The sequence below is a fragment of the Ranitomeya variabilis genome, chromosome 4 (assembly GCF_051348905.1).
Source record: "Ranitomeya variabilis isolate aRanVar5 chromosome 4, aRanVar5.hap1, whole genome shotgun sequence".
In the NCBI taxonomy this organism is placed as follows: domain Eukaryota; kingdom Metazoa; phylum Chordata; class Amphibia; order Anura; family Dendrobatidae; genus Ranitomeya; species Ranitomeya variabilis.
The window spans coordinates 639,612,372-639,630,134 of NC_135235.1; the positions used below are offsets into that span (position 1 = coordinate 639,612,372).

The 17,763-nt window shown below is 42.0% G+C and overlaps 1 protein-coding gene across 4 annotated transcripts in view; it reads right to left on the reverse strand.

Moving 5' to 3' along the window:
* Positions 1-6,934: 6,934 nt before the first annotated feature.
* Positions 6,935-17,763, reverse strand: part of LOC143767243 (uncharacterized) — a 60,005-nt gene continuing 49,176 nt past the window's right edge. For 2 of the 4 annotated variants that reach the window (XM_077255436.1, XM_077255438.1), the window contains 3 exons: positions 13,528-13,581; positions 9,908-10,058; positions 6,935-8,328 (listed from right to left, as the gene is read on the reverse strand). In XM_077255436.1, the coding sequence (XP_077111551.1) occupies positions 7,671-8,328; positions 9,908-10,058; positions 13,528-13,581 (863 nt within the window). In that variant the 3' untranslated portion in view covers positions 6,935-7,670. The remainder of the gene's footprint in view (positions 8,329-9,907; positions 10,059-13,527; positions 13,582-17,763) is intronic. The other 2 variants (XM_077255437.1, XM_077255439.1) reach the window with 1 other exon arrangement.

Here is a 17,763-nt window from a genome sequence, read left to right on the forward strand (position 1 = left end):
CCGACGCTGTTGTATGATGGACTCTTCCACGCCAGCAAGTTTTGGCTCCACCTTACCTGTCCTCGGCAATTGGTGAGATTGTTCCAATATTGATTTATTTGTCTTACCATTTGACCTTACCCCTCTTGCATTTTCTGTGATACCAGCTGATATTTATGCAGCCAAGGTTACCCATTTTGTTTTTGCACCTTGGAAGTGCCGTTGCATGTGCGCATCATTATTATTAAATAAGGTACCTTGGGCTGAGTGATAATACATCTGGCCATTGCTAGTGTTGTTTTCACTAACCCTTAGAAGTATTAACCTAGATATGGTATATTTCCTGATAGATCATACCATCTAGTACTTTTAATTAATTTTTTGGGTGACACACTTCTTTTAAAAAAAATTTTTTTTATTGTATACACATTAAAAGTTATGTTTTATTATCATACTGCCAAACAAAAAGTGGAGTAACACGCAATAAAAAAAACGGATAGAAATAACCATGGTACCGCTGAAAACGTCATCTTGTCCCACAAAAAACAAGCTGCCATAGAGCATCATCAGCGAAAAAATTATAGTCCTCAGAATAAAGCGATGCCAAAATAATTATTTTTTCTATAAAAGTTTTTATCATATAAAAGCGCCAAAACATAAAAAAATGATATAAATGAGGTATCGCTGTAATCGTACTGACCTGAAGAATAAAACTGCTTTATCAATTTTACCATACGTGGAACGGTATAAAAGCCCCCAAAAAGAAATTCATGAATAGCTGGTTTTTGGTCATTCTGCCTCACAAAAATCAGAATAAAAAGCGATCAAAAAATGTCACGTGCCCGAAAATGTTACCAATAAAAATGTCAACTCGTCCCGCAAACACAAGACCTCACATGACTCTGTGGACCAAAATATGGAAAAATTATAGCTCTCAAAATGTGGAGACGGAAAAACATTTTTTTGCACTAAAAAGCGTGTTTTAGTCTGTGATGGCTGTCAGTCATAAAAATCAGCTAAAAAAACGCTTTAAATAGTAAATCAAACCCCCCTTCGTCACCCCCTCAGTTAGGGAAAAATAATAAAATAAAAAAATGTATTTATTTCCATTTTCCCATTAGGGTTAGGGCTAGGGCTAGGGTTAGGGTTAGTGCTAGAGTAGGGATTAGGGCTAGGGTTAGGGTTAAGGCTAGGTTTGGGGCTAGGGTTAGTGTTGGGGCTAGGGTTAGGGTTTCAGTTAGAATTGGGGGTTTCCATTGTTTAGGCACATCAGGTGTTTTCCAAATGCGACATGGTGTCCGATCCCAATTCCAGCCAATTCTGCGTTGAAAAAGTAAAACAGTTCTCCTTCCCTTCTGAGCTCTCCCGTGCGCCCAAACACGGGTTTACCCCAACATATGGGGTATCAGCGTACTCAGGACAAATTGGACAACAACTTTTGGGGTCCAATTTCTCTTGTTACCCTTGGGAAAATAAAAATTTGGGGGGGCTAAAAAAACATTTTTGTGGGAAAAAAAGATTTTTTATTTTCACGGCTCTGCATTATAAACTGTAGTGAAACACTTGGGGGTTCAAAGTTCTTACAACACATCTAGATAAGTTCCTTGGGGGGTCTAGTTTCCAATATGGGGTCACTTGTGGGGGGTTTCTACTGTTTAGGCACATCAGGGGCTCTGCAAATGCAACATGATGCCTGCAGACCAATCCATCTAAGTCTGCATTCCAAATGGCACTCCTTCCCTTCCGAGCTCTGCCATGTGCCCAAACAATGGTTTCCCCCAATATATGGGGTATCAGCGTACTCAGGATAAATTGGACAACAACTTTTGGGGTCCAATTTCTCTTGTTACTCTTGGGAAAATAGAAAACTGGGGGCTAAAAAATAATTTTTGTGGGAAAAAAAATAATTTTTATTTTCACGGCTCTGCGTTATAAACTGTAGTGAAACACTAGGGGTTTAAAGCTCTCACAGCACATCTAGATAAGTTCCTTAGGGGGTCTACTTTCCAAAATGGTGTCACTTTTGGGGAGTTTCAATGTTTAGGCACATCAGTGGCTCTCCAAACGCAATATGGCGTCCCATTTCAATTCCAGTCAATTTTGCATTGAAAAGTCAAACGGCGCTTCTTCCCTTCCGAGCTCTGCCATGCACCCAAACAGTGGTTTACCCCACATATGGGGTATCGGCGTACTCAGGACAAATTGTACAACAACTTTTGTGGTCCATTTTCTCCTGTTACCCTTGGTAAAATAAAACAAATTGGAGCTGAAGTAAATTTTGTGTGAGAAAAAGTTAAATGTTAATTTTTATTTAAACATTCCAAATATTCCTGTGAAACACCTGAAGGGTTAATAAACTTCTTGAATGTGGTTTTGAGCACCTTGAGGGGTGCAGTTTTTAGAATGGTGTCACACTTGGTTATTTTCTATCATATAGACCCCTCAAAATGACTTGAAATGAGATGTGGTCCTTAAAAAAAATGGTGTTGTAAAAATGAAAAATTGCTGGTCAACTTTTAACCCTTATAACTCCCTAACAAAAAAAAAATTTTGATTTAAAAATTGCGCTGATGTAAAGTAGACATGTGGGAAATGTTACTTATTAAGCATTTTGTGTGACATATCTCTGTGATTTAAGGGCATAAAAATTCAAAGTTTGGAAAATTGCGAAATTTTCAAAAGTTTCAAAATTTTTGAAATTTCTGTTTTTTTTTCACAAATAAATGCAAGTCTTATCAAAGAAATTTTACCACTATCATGAAGTACAATATGTCACGAGAAAACAGTGTCAGAATCATCTGGATCCGTTGAAGCGTACCAGAGTTATAACCTCATAAAGGGACAGTGGTCAGAATTGTAAAGATTGGCCCGGTCATTAACAAACCAAACCACGCCATGCAAACCACCCTTGGAGCTTAAGGGGTTAATCGAATAGCATCTACCTGCACTTTGTGAGGTTTTTTGATGCGAAACAAGATTTTATTTCCTTTTAAAATATTTCTCACATTTTAAACATATAAATGGCATCTCCAATATGTGAGTTCTCTGATGTTTTACAAGATGTGATTTATCTGTAAAACATTTCCCACATTCTGATCATGAAAGTGGCTTTTGCCCAGTGTGAGTTCTCTGATGTCTAACAAGATGTGATTTATCTATAAAACATTTCCCACATTCTGAACATGAAAATGGCTTTTAACCATGTGAGTTCTCTGATGTCTAACAAGATTTGATCTCTGATTTAAACAACCCCCACATTCGGAACACAAAAACGGTTTCTCCCCTGTGTGAGTTAGGCCAGTCTCACATGTCCAGATTTTTCCGGTATGTGAAGAAACGGTCCCGGAGCTATCCGTGTCCGTGTGTGCACGTAGGCCATCCGTGTGTGATCTGTGTGCTGTCCGTGTTTATCATCCGTGTGTTGTGCTTGTGCTGTCTGTGTGAATACGTATCACACACAAAGGATTTGAGGTTCATATAAGTGGTTAAAGCATTTATTAAAGGCTTCGAACTTGCAAAGGTGTGATCCATTAGTGATTATGTGTTAAAACAGTTCCTAAAAATTTTTGGACAATGACATATCATCTTAGGGGTGTGTGTTAGGACTCATTTGGTGTCACACCTTTGACAACATACTTCATGTTTTGTGGCCTTACCTTCTCAGACAAGACACCAGCATGCGACTCAGCGTTTCTCCGGAGGAGCGTTTGCTCGTAACCTTGAGGTTAGTTTTTTTGCACAAACATGATATTGTGACCAATAATGTGCAAAACATCGTAGTGGGTTAAGTGTTTAAATTTCTAGTGAGTAATGTTCTATTTCACTAGGTTATACAATGACCATAATCATAATTGCCAAACATGTCTTTGTTAACCATTGGCATAGAAATATTATTATTATTTATTGTTATAGCACCATTTATTACATGGCGCTTTACATGTGAGGAGGGGTATACATAATAAAAATAAGTACAATAATCTTAACCAATACAAGTCATAACTGGTACAGGAGGAGAGAGGACCCTGCCCGCGAAGGCTCACAATCTACAAGGGATGGGTGAGAATACAGTAGGTGAGGATAGAGCTGGTCATGCAGCGGTTTGGTCGATCGGTGGTTACTGCAGGTTGTAGGCTTGTCGGAAGAGGTGGGTCTTCAGGTTCTTTTTGAAGGTTTCGATGGTAGGCGAGAGTCTGATGTGTTGTGGTAGAGGGTTCCAGAGTAGGGGTGATACGCGAGAGAAATCTTGTATACGATTGTGGGAAGAGGAGATAAGAGGGGAGTAGAGAAGGAGATCTTGTGAGGATCGGAGGTCGCGTGTAGGTAAGTACCGGGAGACGAGGTCACAGATGTAAGGAGGAGACAGGTTGTGGATGGCTTTGTACGTCATGGTTAGGGTTTTGTACTGGAGTCTCTGGGCAATGGGGAGCCAGTGAAGGGATTGACAGAGGGGAGAGGCCAGGGAATAGCGGGGGGACAGGTGGATTAGTCGGGCAGCAGAGTTTAGATAAAACCAAACATACGGTTTGGATATGTATTCTTACTAAAAATCAAATAGTAGGGCCCACAACCAAACTCTTAACATGGCCACTTTGTGAAATGTACATTATAAGTGACATCTGTGTGGTGCACTAATGGGTGTGGGTTATATTGGACAAAACATATTTTTTATGTTGATCTGTGCTATATTACCTTCACTATGTAAAAATTGTTTGATTTATCAACATAATCCACAATTAATGGCAAATGTTTCACATCCAAACTATCATGATCCATTTTTGGATTTGTGACAGCTCTGGTTCCACACACATTAAAGCTTTTTTCCTTTCAGGCCATTGGGGATTAAATCCAGTTTTTCCCCCGCTGGCAACCTGGTGTTTCTGCAGTGTTTCTGGGTCAGCTAGTGTTGCTGCTGACCACGCCCACATCCTTTAAAAGGTCACCTGGTGCATCAGCTGACTGTTGGTGATACAAGTCCTTTCTGGAGATCAACCAAACAGGGGCAGCTCCCTGGTGTCAGCCAAGTCTGGTGTTCGGAGCTCTGTTGCTGTACAATCTGTGGTGTGGAGTTTAGCAGCGGTGTGCACAAGCTAAGTGCTGAGTTTTTGTTACTTATTCCTTTGTTGTTTGTGCATTACCCTTTTGGTATTGTGTTCCCCTCACTCTTATATTGTGTCATCCTGTTTATTTGCTTTGTGGTGCTGTTTACTTTGTTCACCTCCTGGGGTGGGGGCTGGGGGTTTAGCTCAGGGTTTAAACAGGAGATAGGGACAGGTCGGTGACTTGGGCCTCCCTACCTTCAAGTGTACCCTCAAGTTAAGGAAAGACAGGGCTCCCCGTAGCCTGAGGGACAGTTTAGGGGCCCAGATTCCTCATCTCCTATTTTCCCATTACTGCCCCGAGACACAAACTATGGTGTTGTTAACAGATTCCTGGCTACTGGCCACTCATATTCTTCAATTAATTTTGAGTTCCTTCTTGGCATGTCAACCATATCCGGGATTGTGCGCTCAAGCTGTGATCTGATTTGGGACAAGCTAAAGAGCCCCCTCATGCCTCAGCCAAACACACTAGACTGGTTGCGGATTGCCCAGGGTTTCATGGGTCACTGAGTTCCCAAACTGCATTTGTGCCATGGATGGTAAACACATTCGTGTCAAGAAGCCGCCAAACTCTGGTTCTCGTTATTTTAATTACAAAAAATATTTTTCCGTTGGCTGCAGCTGAAAGCAACTACTGTTTTGTTCTTGCTTACATTGGGGCATATGGGAGTGCCTCTGCTGCTGGCATCTTTAGAGCTTCCAGATTAGCTCGGCGACTTGCTGACACTAATTTAAATCTGCCACAACCATGTCTGCTTCCTGGTGCATCAGGCCCACACCATCTGTGCTTCCTGGTGCGTCAGGCCCACCTGCACCATTTATCATGGCTGCTGATGAAGGTTTTGCGCTCTCAATGCATGTTCTTCGACCATTTCCACGTCGAGGTTTGGACAACCGCAGAAGAATTTTTAACACTCGACTGATGAAAGCCCATCGATTGGTTGAGTGTAGTTTTGGAATCTTGACTTCAAGATGGCGTATTTTTGAAAATCAAATCCAAATGCATCCAGAAAATGTCCAGGCAACCATAAAGACTACCATTATTTTGCATAATTTCTGCCAACAACAAGAACCATCCTTGGATGTTGATGATGGGAGAGTGGTTAATGTGGCATTACTAGATGAAAGACAGCATGCTCCCCGAGTAGCTCACTCTGCCCTTATAGTCAGGAATATTTTTGCTGATTTTTTTTTTCACACTATTGGGTAGTGTGCCATGGCAAATGGAGGAGCCCAACTAATGTTACACTTAAATATGTATTCTGTCCAAAAGTGTATTTTATTATACCATTTTTTGTTCCCTTTTCTAACAAATTGGTTAGGGACTCGCAAGGCAATGAGACCCTTTACGTGGGTTGCAAGCTTACATTTGATGTGGATAACTGATACATGGCCATCTCAAAGCCTCATTGCTACCCATAACAAATAACTAATACCTTATTATAATGTGTTTACTGTGGGTGTGATAACTATGCCATGTATTAAAGTATGTATTTGTTCTGATAATTGTAGACTAACACCAAAAACCCAAGACCCTCACTCATTGACTGTGTTCTGGAAGGAGAGAGGGTCATCTTGCGATCATGTTGTTCAAACATACTGAACTTGAAGTGCACAATTTCACTGCCATTTGACCACGGTCAATAGTTCAACGCAGTTGAGGCTGTGAGGGGGCGCAGCTTCAGTGACCTTACTGCTAGTCAATGAAGCTGAGTGCACCACCACCATCTCCTCCTTTCCCATTATTTTTAATCTGTGACGGATTAATATTACCACCATTCTGGTTGTAAATTGTGTATGGGCCAGATATGGATGACTTCATGGGACATAACGGTGGACAGGTATGGTATATTGCTTTTTCTTTTAATTTTTTTTCTTTCGGTCATATCAATAAATTATTGTAAAAATTACATAGACTGGCAAACTAACAATACATATTAACACTTTACCAATGTGTTTTATTTTTCTTACAACACATGTATTCATCCGAGGGTGTACCAAACATAAACCACATTTTTTTAACAACCTAATGAAGATAACCTACTTAGTTAAGTTAGTCATAAATCCACAAAGTCACCATTACTGGAGAAAGATTCATCCATGGTATTTTCTGCGCTTACACGTTCGGGGCTGGAGGACTATGAGGCCATTTGTCCTGTAGTCATTGTGGTCTGGCGTGTGGTTGTTTGAGGAGATTGATTTTGCAAAACTGATGCTGTTACAGATGTAGATGGGTGATAAGGTTGTGTTTTGTAATACTCATCCAAAAATGTTTATGAAACACTTTGTGGCTGAGTTAAAGTAGGTTGTGAGTCAACAATCTGGCTCAGATATGATTGCGAACTACTATAAGTATCACCTCTTGGCATACGGTTGTGCAGACCAAATTGGCTCACCACAGGTGTCTGGTGCCACTACTGTCTGGTGCACAAAATGAGCACCACTACTGTCACCCACAGACATGCTGGAGGACATTGTTTCAGAATGTTGGCTGTGGGTGGTGCTTGGATCAGACATTTGCCCATATTGCTGACTACTGGCACGGGCATGAGGCACTGAGGCTGGATCAGACATTAGCACATAATCATGGGTTTAGCAATGGGCAGGAGGAAACCAAACAGGAGCAAACATTTGTGGATAACGATGTCTGGAGGCAGGAGGTGGAAGCATGGGCAAGGGTGCAAGCATTTGCTGTGATTGTTGTGTTTCTGCCCCAGGGTTGGCCTCTGAAGATAGTGTACCTACATTTTGTGCATGTGTTATGTTGGTAGCAGATGGCATCTGTATTTGATGCTGGGCAGCTCGCCATTGTTCAATGGGCCCTAGCACCGGGTATGGGTCCTGATCTCCTTGGCTTGCAGCAATGAGGGTCAAGATTGCAGACCGCACCCGTTTCTGCCATTCATCAGGAACTTTGGCTAGGCAAGGAGCGAGGGAGCGACAAAACTGATCAGCTGAATGTTCAGTTGTCATGGAATTTAGTATGGATACAACTGGAGAATCAATGAGCTTGGGCAGCATACGTGGCTGTTCTTGTCGCCTGGTTCGCCTATCTCGGAGAGTGTGTGAAAGATACTGAGGTAGATTGGATGTTGATGCTGCCTGTGGTGCTGGGGCTGCCGTTTGTGATGTTGTTGGGGCTGTTGTTTGGGTGCTACCAGGACCAGCATCAGTGGAGTGTTCAGCAGCATCAGCCACCTGTTCATCAGGCTGTGTTGCTGAAGTCGGGTCTTCAAGGTTGTCATCAGTCCTAGGATAAATAACATTGTGATAAGTAACATTGTTAATGTTATAAGTAATCCAAAATAACATTAACCCCTTCCCGACATGTGACGGAATAGTACGTCACATGTCGGGACCCCCGCTTTGATGTGTGCTCCGGCGGTGAGCGCACATCAAAGTCGCGACATGTCAGCTGTTTTTTACAGCTGACATGTGCGCGCAATAGCGGCGGGTGAAATCGCGATCACCCGCCGCTATTAACTAGTTAAATGCCGCTGTCAAACGCAGACAGCGGCATTTAACTACCGCATCCGGCCGTGCGGCCGGATATGAGCGCATCGCCGACCCCTGTCACATGATCGGGGGTCGGCGATGCTCCTCCATTGTAACCATAGAGGTCCTTGAGACCTCTATGGTTACTGATTGCCGGTGGCTGTGAGCGCCCCCCTGTGGTCGGCGCTCACAGCACACCTGCATTTTAGCTACATAACAGCGATCTGATGATCGCTGTTATGTAGCAGAGCCGATCGGGCTGTGCCTGCTTCTAGCCTCCCATGGAGGCTATAGAAGCATGGCAAAAGTAAAAAAAAAAAGTTTTTAAAAATGTGAAAAAAATAAAAAAAATATAAAAGTTTAAATCACCCCCCTTTCGCCCCAATCAAAATAAATCAATAAAAAAAAACCCCAACCTACACATATTTGGTATCGCCGCGTTCAGAATCGCCCGATCTATCAATAAAAAAAAAGCATTAACCTGATCGCTAAATGGCGTAATGAGAAAAAAATTTGAAACGCCAGATTTACGTTTTTTTGGTCGCCACGACATTGCATTAAAATGCAATAACGGGCGATCAAAAGAACGTATCTGCACCAAAATGCTATCATTAAAAACGCCAGCTCGGCACGCAAAAAATAAGCCCTCACCTGACCCCAGATCATGAAAAATGGAGACGCTACGAGTATCGGAAAATGGCGCAATTTTGTTTTGTTTTGTTTTTTGCAAAGTTTGGAATTTTTTTTCACCACTTAGGTGAAAAATAACCTAGTCATGTTAGGTGTCTATGAACTCGTAGTGACCTGGAGAATCATAATGGCAGGTCAGTTTTAGCATTTAGTGAACCTAGCAAAATAGGCAAGCAAAAAACAAGTGTGGGATTGCACTTTTTTTGCAATCTCACTGCACTTGGAATTTTTTTCCCGTTTTCTAGTACACGACATGCTAAAACCAATGATGTCGTTCAAAAGTACAACTCGTCCCACAAAAAATAAGCCCTCACATGGCCAAATTGACGGAAAAATAAAAAAGTTATGGCTCTGGGAAGGAGGGTAGTGAAAAACGAAAACGGAAAAACGGAAAAAGCTCCGGGGGTGAAGGGGTTAAAAAACCTAGTTTTTGAGAACAAATTAAGTTATGTCTCCAACACGTTGCTTTTTGGTAATTGAACATATAAACATGAGTATTATTTAAAACACAAATGTACTTAAGAATGATAACTATTGATCACAGATTTACATGAATGTTTCAAAATGTTTACTATTCGGAAATATGTTAAAATACAGTGTAGTTAGTTTAACATGTTGGTAAAATCATACACAGTGACACTTACGGATTTGGCTCCAGGATTGGGCGAAGAAAGGCTAAGTTTCTGTAGAACACATGTTGACGCTTTTTGGAAGCACCTGCTTTGGAGGGGAGGGGATTACATTCCAACCTAAACGGGTCCCTCGCTGAGCGCCATCGCCGTTTAACCAAATCAACTGTTGGGAAAGTTTAAAAACAACGACAAGTCACAATCCCACAAATAACAACATATTCATTAAACAACAACACAATGTATTCAGCTATGTTAGATTTAAAAAGTAGTATGATTTTGATCATCATGCCTGGTCCGGAAAAAAAATAAAAAATAAATGCTTATCTCTTGTGATTGAGACTAAGAAGTGTGTGACCACTTAGCGCCATGGTGTAATTAAAAAAAAATTAAGGATTGTCCACCATGAGCACTGTTCTAAACTGTTTGAACAAACATAGCCTGCAGGACTTTGGCTGGGTATAACAACACAAACATTACCACTATTACCAATGAGCATTAGCCATATGTAAGGGCTTGCCTTGTGTGAATAATTGTGTATGATGGCATGAATTAAGTCTAAACATTGGCTTTAACACAGTCACACACAGCACATGATGATCCTTACTAGTGATGAGTGAATATACTCGTTACTCGAGATTTCTCGAGCATGCTCGGGGGTCCTCCGAGTATTTTTTAGTGCTCGGAGTTTTAGTTTTTCTTGCTGCAGCTGAATGATTTATGGTACATCTGTTAGCCAGCATAAGTACATGTGGGGGTTGCCTGGTTGCTAGGGAATCCCCACATGTACTTATGCTGGCTATCAGATTTAAATCATTCAACTGAGGCAAGAAAAACAAACTCCGAGCACTAAAAAAATACTCTGAGGACCCCCGAGCATGCTCGAGAAATCTCGGGTAACGAGTACCGTATATACTCAAGTATAAGCCGACCCGAGTATAAGCCGATCCCCCCCCTAATTTTGCCACAAAAAACTGGGAAAATTTAATGACTCGAGTATAAGCCTAGGGTGGGAAATGCAGCAGCTACTGGTAAATTTCAAAAATAAAAATAGATACCAATAAAAGTAAAATTAATTGAGACATCAGTAGGTTAGGTTAAGTGTTTTTGAATATCCATACAGTTCATGATAGGCCGCATAAGATGCTCCATATAAAACTGTGCCACATATAATGCTGTATTTCAAGTTCATTATGGCCCCTTAAGATGCTCCATACAAAACTGTGCGACGTATAATGCTGCATTACAAGTTCATTATGGCCCCATAAGATGCTCCATATAAAAATATGCCCATGTAATGCTGCTGCCAAAAAAAAAAAAAAAAAGACACACTCACCTCTCTTGCTGCCCGCTGCTCCTCAGTGACTGTTGAGGCAGAGGGCGGCGCGCACACTAATACGTCATCGCGCCCTCTGACCTGAACAGTCACAGCAAGAGGACGGAGAAGACGGAGCGTCGGTGGAACGCGCACAGGTGAATATGAAATACTCACCTGCTCCCAACGCGGTCCCTGGCAGCTTCTCCTGGACAGATGATCTCTGGCGCCTGCAGCTACTTCCTCTGTTCAGCGGTCACTGGTACCGCTCATTACAGTAATGAATATGCGGCTCCACCCCTATGGGAGTGGAGTCCATATTCATTACTTTAATGAGCGGTACCACGTGACCGCTGAACAGAGGAAGAGCTGCAGGCGCCCGGAGACCATGGGACGTGGAGGGACAGCGCCAGGAGCAGGTGAGTATGTGACAGTCGTCTCTCCCCCTCACCCGCTGACCCCGGCGGCGGCCATGACTCGAGTATAAGCCGAGAGGGGAACTTTCAGCCCCAAAAATTGTTACTGAAAATCTCGGCTTATACTCGAGTATATACGGTATATTCGCTCATCACTAATCCTTACATGTTTAACATTGTAATCTTCACAAACTTTTTTTGGAGCAATGTCTGAGAGACTTTAAGTGCAAACCTTTTTGCATATATTACACCAGTCAATTAAGACATATATAAAAAAATCCAACATAGTTAAGCATAGAAGCAACTAATGTTAGACATCTGTAGAGATATGCTTGAATACAGTTCACAGTGTAAAATATGATGTAACACATTTTGGTACGAAAGGGAAGTGTGGGCAAAAAATGCAGTTTGTGCACATGCCAGACAAGTAGGCTTTGAGTTACCTAGGTATTCATTTGTGTGCAAAAAAACAAAATAAATTATAATTCTTTTTAAAAAATAAAGATACATAAAAGAAATAAAATGCTGCCACAGACACACTGCATGTTTTTGCCATTTCTAACAAACATGGTTCATGAGTATTTTTGATAATAAACACAGGGAACATACTGTAAACTACTAAGAATATTGTAAAGTGTATATGATATGGTCCATGTAAATACAAAGCTTAATAACACATAAGCCTAATGTTTAGGATGGTAAGACATGTACCATAACATATATAAAGCACAATGTGAAGTAGTTTAATATGTTTATATTTGCTGGTGAATATGTGGACCAACCAGGTCTGGGGTAGAGCTGCTCAGCTACAGCAAACCAACCACGTCCAATCGTCAGCCTGTCATGGTATCCTTTGGATCGTGTGTCCCAAAGTTCGGGATGTTGCTCCACCAAACTTATTAGCTGCTCTGTGTCCACACGGGGATCCATAATATTATCCAAAGTCACCAGAGTTGAAAGATGCCATCACTCAGAGCCTAAAATGCTGTCTAGATTTATTGTAAACTTTGGCCCAAACAATGTCTAGACACCTGTCTGGTATTGATACAATTGCTTAGAATGTTAGCCCTATAAATTTAAAATCGCACACGGATGTGATCCGTGTGCGGTATGTGTTTACACGCACTCATTGACTTTAATGGGTCCGTGTGATCCGTGCGCTCCCATGAACACTGACATGTCTTCCTATTTTGCACTCGGACACACGGTCTGTGAAAACTCACTGACATTTGCAGAGACACTTTCATTTTAATGGGTCTACGTGTGTCAGTGTCTCCGGTACGTGAGGAAACTGTCACCACATGTACTGGAGTTACTGATGTGAGAAACCGGCCTTATTTGATGCTTTACAAGTTTTTTTCTCTCTAAAACACTTCCGACACTCTGAACATGAAAATGACTTTTGCCTTGTGTGAGTTCTCTGATGTGTAACAAGATGTGATTTATCTATAAAACAATCCCCACATTCTGAACATAAAAATGGTTTCTCACCTGTGTGAGTTCTCTGGTGTTTAACAAGAATTTTTTTCTCACTAAAACATTTCACACATTCTGAGCATGAAAATGCCTTCTTCCCTGTGTGAGGTTTTTGATGTGAAACAACATCTGATTCCTTTTTAAAATATTTCCCACATTTTAATCATGAAAATAGCTTCTTCCCTGAGTGAATTCTCTCATGTGAAATAAATCTTGATATAATATTGTAACATTTCCCAGATTGGGAACATGAAAATGATTTCTCCCCTGTGTGAGCTACTTCATGTTCATCAGTATTGTTGTGGTATTTTTTTCAGATTTTCCTTTAATGAAGTAGAAGAAAGGATCAGATGATAGATTTTTCCTAAGAAGGGCTTGAGGTATATCTGGGATAATTACATATTCTTCATATGTATCAGATGTGATACCTTGATCCCCTGCTGAAAATATCAGCTGTCCCTCTGAGCTCCTGGTACCGTCATCTGCCAAGAATAAAATGTATAATTTGTCAATAACACTGCATTGAAATTACATTGTTATTTATATTATCTATATAGACTGACTAAGGCCTCTTTCACACGTCAGTGTCTCCGGTACGTGTAGTGACAGTTTTCTCACGTACCGGAGACACTGACACACGTAGACCCATTCAAATTAAAAGGTCTATTATGCACATGTGCGTGTTTTCACACGGACCGTATGTCCGTGCTGAAAACACGTAGACATGTCCGTTTTTTACCGGCAGCACGGACCACAATACGGACAGCACACGTGCACACGGAGAACAGTGTGCACTCTCCTCCGTGTGCACGTACCGCCTGCAGGAGAGACAGCGCTACAGTAAGCGCTGTCCCCCCCGCTGTGGTGCTGAAGGCAGAATTCATCTCTTCTCCCCCGCCGGAGAGAAGAGATGAAAGATCAAGTTTTGGGGTTTTTTTGTGAAAAATAAATTTTGCATGTGCCCTTGCCTCCCCCCCCAGTGCGCCGCCTGGCCCCTTGCCGCAGAAATACTCACCTAGCTCCCGTGATGTCTCCTCTGTCCTCTCCGCGCTGGCAGCTTCTCCTGTGTGAGCGGTCACGTGGTGCCGCTCATTAGTCAGGGAATATTCACTGACTGTAATAAGCGGCACCACGTGACCGCTCACACAGGAGAAGCTGCCTGCACGGAGAGGACAGAGAAGACATTGCGGGAGCTAGGTGAGTATTTCTGCGGCAAGGGGCCAGGCGGCGCACTGGGGGGGAGGCGGGGGGCACATGCAAACTTTATTTTTCACCAAAAAAAAAAAAAAAAAAGATCTTTCATCTCTTCTCTCCAACGAACGCTGGGGGAGAAGAGATGAATTCTGCCTTCAGAACCACATGCGGGGGGGACAGCGCTTAGTGTAGCGCTGTCTCTCCTGCACGGTCCGTGTGGTCCTCAGGCGGCACACGGGCGGCACACGGATGCCGCACGTGTGCCACACTGATGTGCCACTTGAGCACACGGACATACGGACACGGATATCTCCGGTCTTCTTCCGGTACCGGAGATATCAGGACATGTGAAAGAGGCCTAAGACAGGAGACTACTACCCAAGGACTAGTAGATTATGATGTTAGGCCACCAGGTTGTGCTTTTTCAATATTTTCACATCTCAGTTGAAGCCGTATTCTCTGTAGGTTCTGGTTTCACTTCACCTGCCACCAATCATTTGCATTTTCATGTTCAGTGGACCCTCATAAATTTACCTGCAAGTCAGTGCTAATAGATAGTGTTCATCTCTCATACACTCCCTGACAGGTACAGTGGGGCAAAAAAGTATTTAGTCAGTCAGCAATAGTGCAAGTTCCACCACTTAAAAAGATGAGAGGCGTCTGTAATTTACATCATAGGTAGACCTCAACTATGGGAGACAAACTGAGAAAAAAAAATCCAGAAAATCACATTGTCTGTTTTTTTATCATTTTATTTACATTTTATGGTGGAAAATAAGTATTTGGTCAGAAACAAACAATCAAGATTTCTGGCTCTCACAGACCTGTAATTTCTTCTTTAAGAGTCTCCTCTTTCCTCCACTCATTACCTGTAGTAATGGCACCGGTTTAAACTTGTTATCAGTATAAAAAGACACCTGTGCACACCCTCAAACAGTCTGACTCCAAACTCCACTATGGTGAAGACCAAAGAGCTGTCAAAGGACACCAGAAACAAAATTGTAGCCCTGCACCAGGCTGGGAAGACTGAATCTGCAATAGCCAACCAGCTTGGAGTGAAGAAATCAACAGTGGGAGCAATAATTAGAAAATGGAAGACATACAAGACCACTGATAATCTCCCTCGATCTGGGGCTCCACGCAAAATCCCACCCCGTGGGGTCAGAATGATCACAAGAACGGTGAGCAAAAATCCCAGAACCACGCGGGGGGACCTAGTGAATGAACTGCAGAGAGCTGGGACCAATGTAACAAGGCCTACCATAAGTAACACACTACGCCACCATGGACTCAGATCCTGCAGTGCCAGACGTGTCCCACTGCTTAAGCCAGTACATGTCCGGGCCCGTCTGAAGTTTGCTAGAGAGCATTTGGATGATCCAGAGGAGTTTTCGGAGAATGTCCTATGGTCTGATGAAACCAAACTGGAACTGTTTGGTAGAAACACAACTTGTCGTGTTTGGAGGAAAAAGAATACTGAGTTGCATCCATCAAACACCATACCTACTGTAAAGCATGGTGGTGGAAACATCATGCTTTGGGGCTGTTTCTCTGCAAAGGGGCCAGGACGACTGATTCGGGTACATGAAAGAATGAATGGGGCCATGTATCGTGAGATTTTGAGTGCAAACCTCCTTCCATCAGCAAGGGCATTGAAGATGAAACGTGGCTGGGTCTTTCAACATGACAATGATCCAAAGCACACCGCCAGGGCAACGAAGGAGTGGCTTCGTAAGAAGCATTTCAAGGTCCTGGAGTGGCCTAGCCAGTCTCCAGATCTCAACCCTATAGAAGACCTTTGGAGGGAGTTGAAAGTCCGTGTTGCCAAGCGAAAAGCCAAAAAACATCACTGCTCTAGAGGAGATCTGCAAGGAGGAATGGGCCAACATACCAACAACAGTGTGTGGCAACCTTGTGAAGACTTACAGAAAACGTTTGACCTCTGTCATTGCCAACAAAGGATATATTACAAAGTATTGAGATGATATTTTGTTTCTGACCAAATACTTATTTTCCACCATAAAATGCAAATAAAATGATAAAAAAAACAGACAATGTGATTTTCTGGATTTTTTTTTCTCAGTTTGTCTCCCATAGTTGAGGTCTACCTATGATGTAAATTACAGATGCCTCTCATCTTTTTAAGTGGTGGAACTTGCACTATTGCTGACTGACTAAATACTTTTTTGCCCCACTGTATATACATGCATCTAGCACAGAGCACAGCAGTGGTCATGTAAAAATAAGCAATGGCTTTTATGCAAGTGTAGGTTTTGTATTTTTTTTTATAAAAAGAAACTAAGCGATAGATACAAGATAGGCGAAGAAGTTTTTTATACTATTTTATATGTAATGGAAGTCAACAGAAAGCATTGGATTCCATCATGAATATGGGAGCACTGGGGATCTGGAAATGAATTTGCAGCAGTGTCCTCAGTCATTAATGGTTAACGGTTATTGGTTCTTTAAAAGATCACCTAGCTTAAAGGCTATGGACACCTTTGTGCACAACAAATAGGTAACCACATATGTGACTAAGCCTCTGTGGTAATAAAGTTCCACATATCTGTTTTTGCATGGAGCTATCCTGCTCATCAGAAATCTTCATAGCTGTTTTTCCACCTATTCCACATTCAAACTTTTTTCTCTCGGGATGTTTCTCCAGCTCTGTTCACATGATATGTTTTGATTTCTCATGAACTCGCACAGCTGAAGTTATGTTACCCCCCACCTTCTTCAATTTCTATGGCTGTTTACCACAACCAAGCACACTTACTGCCAGGCAGGTATATGATTTCTCCGTCATTCTTCCCCTCTCTATGGGACATATTCACACTATGAAGTTCTCCACCATAAAAATATTGGAGTCTGGTGGTTCACGAGGAAAAATGTCAACATACAATATTCTGAGTCAGTTAATGAACCAGGATATTCTGGATGACATGCGAGTACGATCTGGACATGCAGACCCATTCCCTTGAATAGGCAAATTTAATCAAGCGGATCAAACACAGACATGTATCCATTTTTCAATTTTTTTGCCAGACAGCTTTGGAGTGTGTTCACACCTGAGTTTCTGAGTTTTGACTGTTCTTTTCAAGAAAATTGAATTTATGTCCAAAATAGATCTGTTGCACAAATGAAACAAACAGAAGCCGAGTGGGCCTATTAATTGTGGTCCGTCTGGGTTCCTTTATTATTATTATTTACTATGTGTTCTTTTTTTAGAATGGAAATCAAAGTTCTGAGTGATAAGCTTTTCTTTGCCGTTAAAAAATATATCTATATATACAATTGTCTAAGGCCGGGTTCACACTGCGTTAGCAGCAGCCCGTTCAGCACATACGCTAACGGGCTGCTGTAACGCAAGTGCCGGTATATGCAGAGTAGGGTTGAGCGAAACGGATCGGACAAATTCAAAAATCGCCGACTTTCGGCAAAGTCAGGTTTCATGAAACCCGACCCGATCC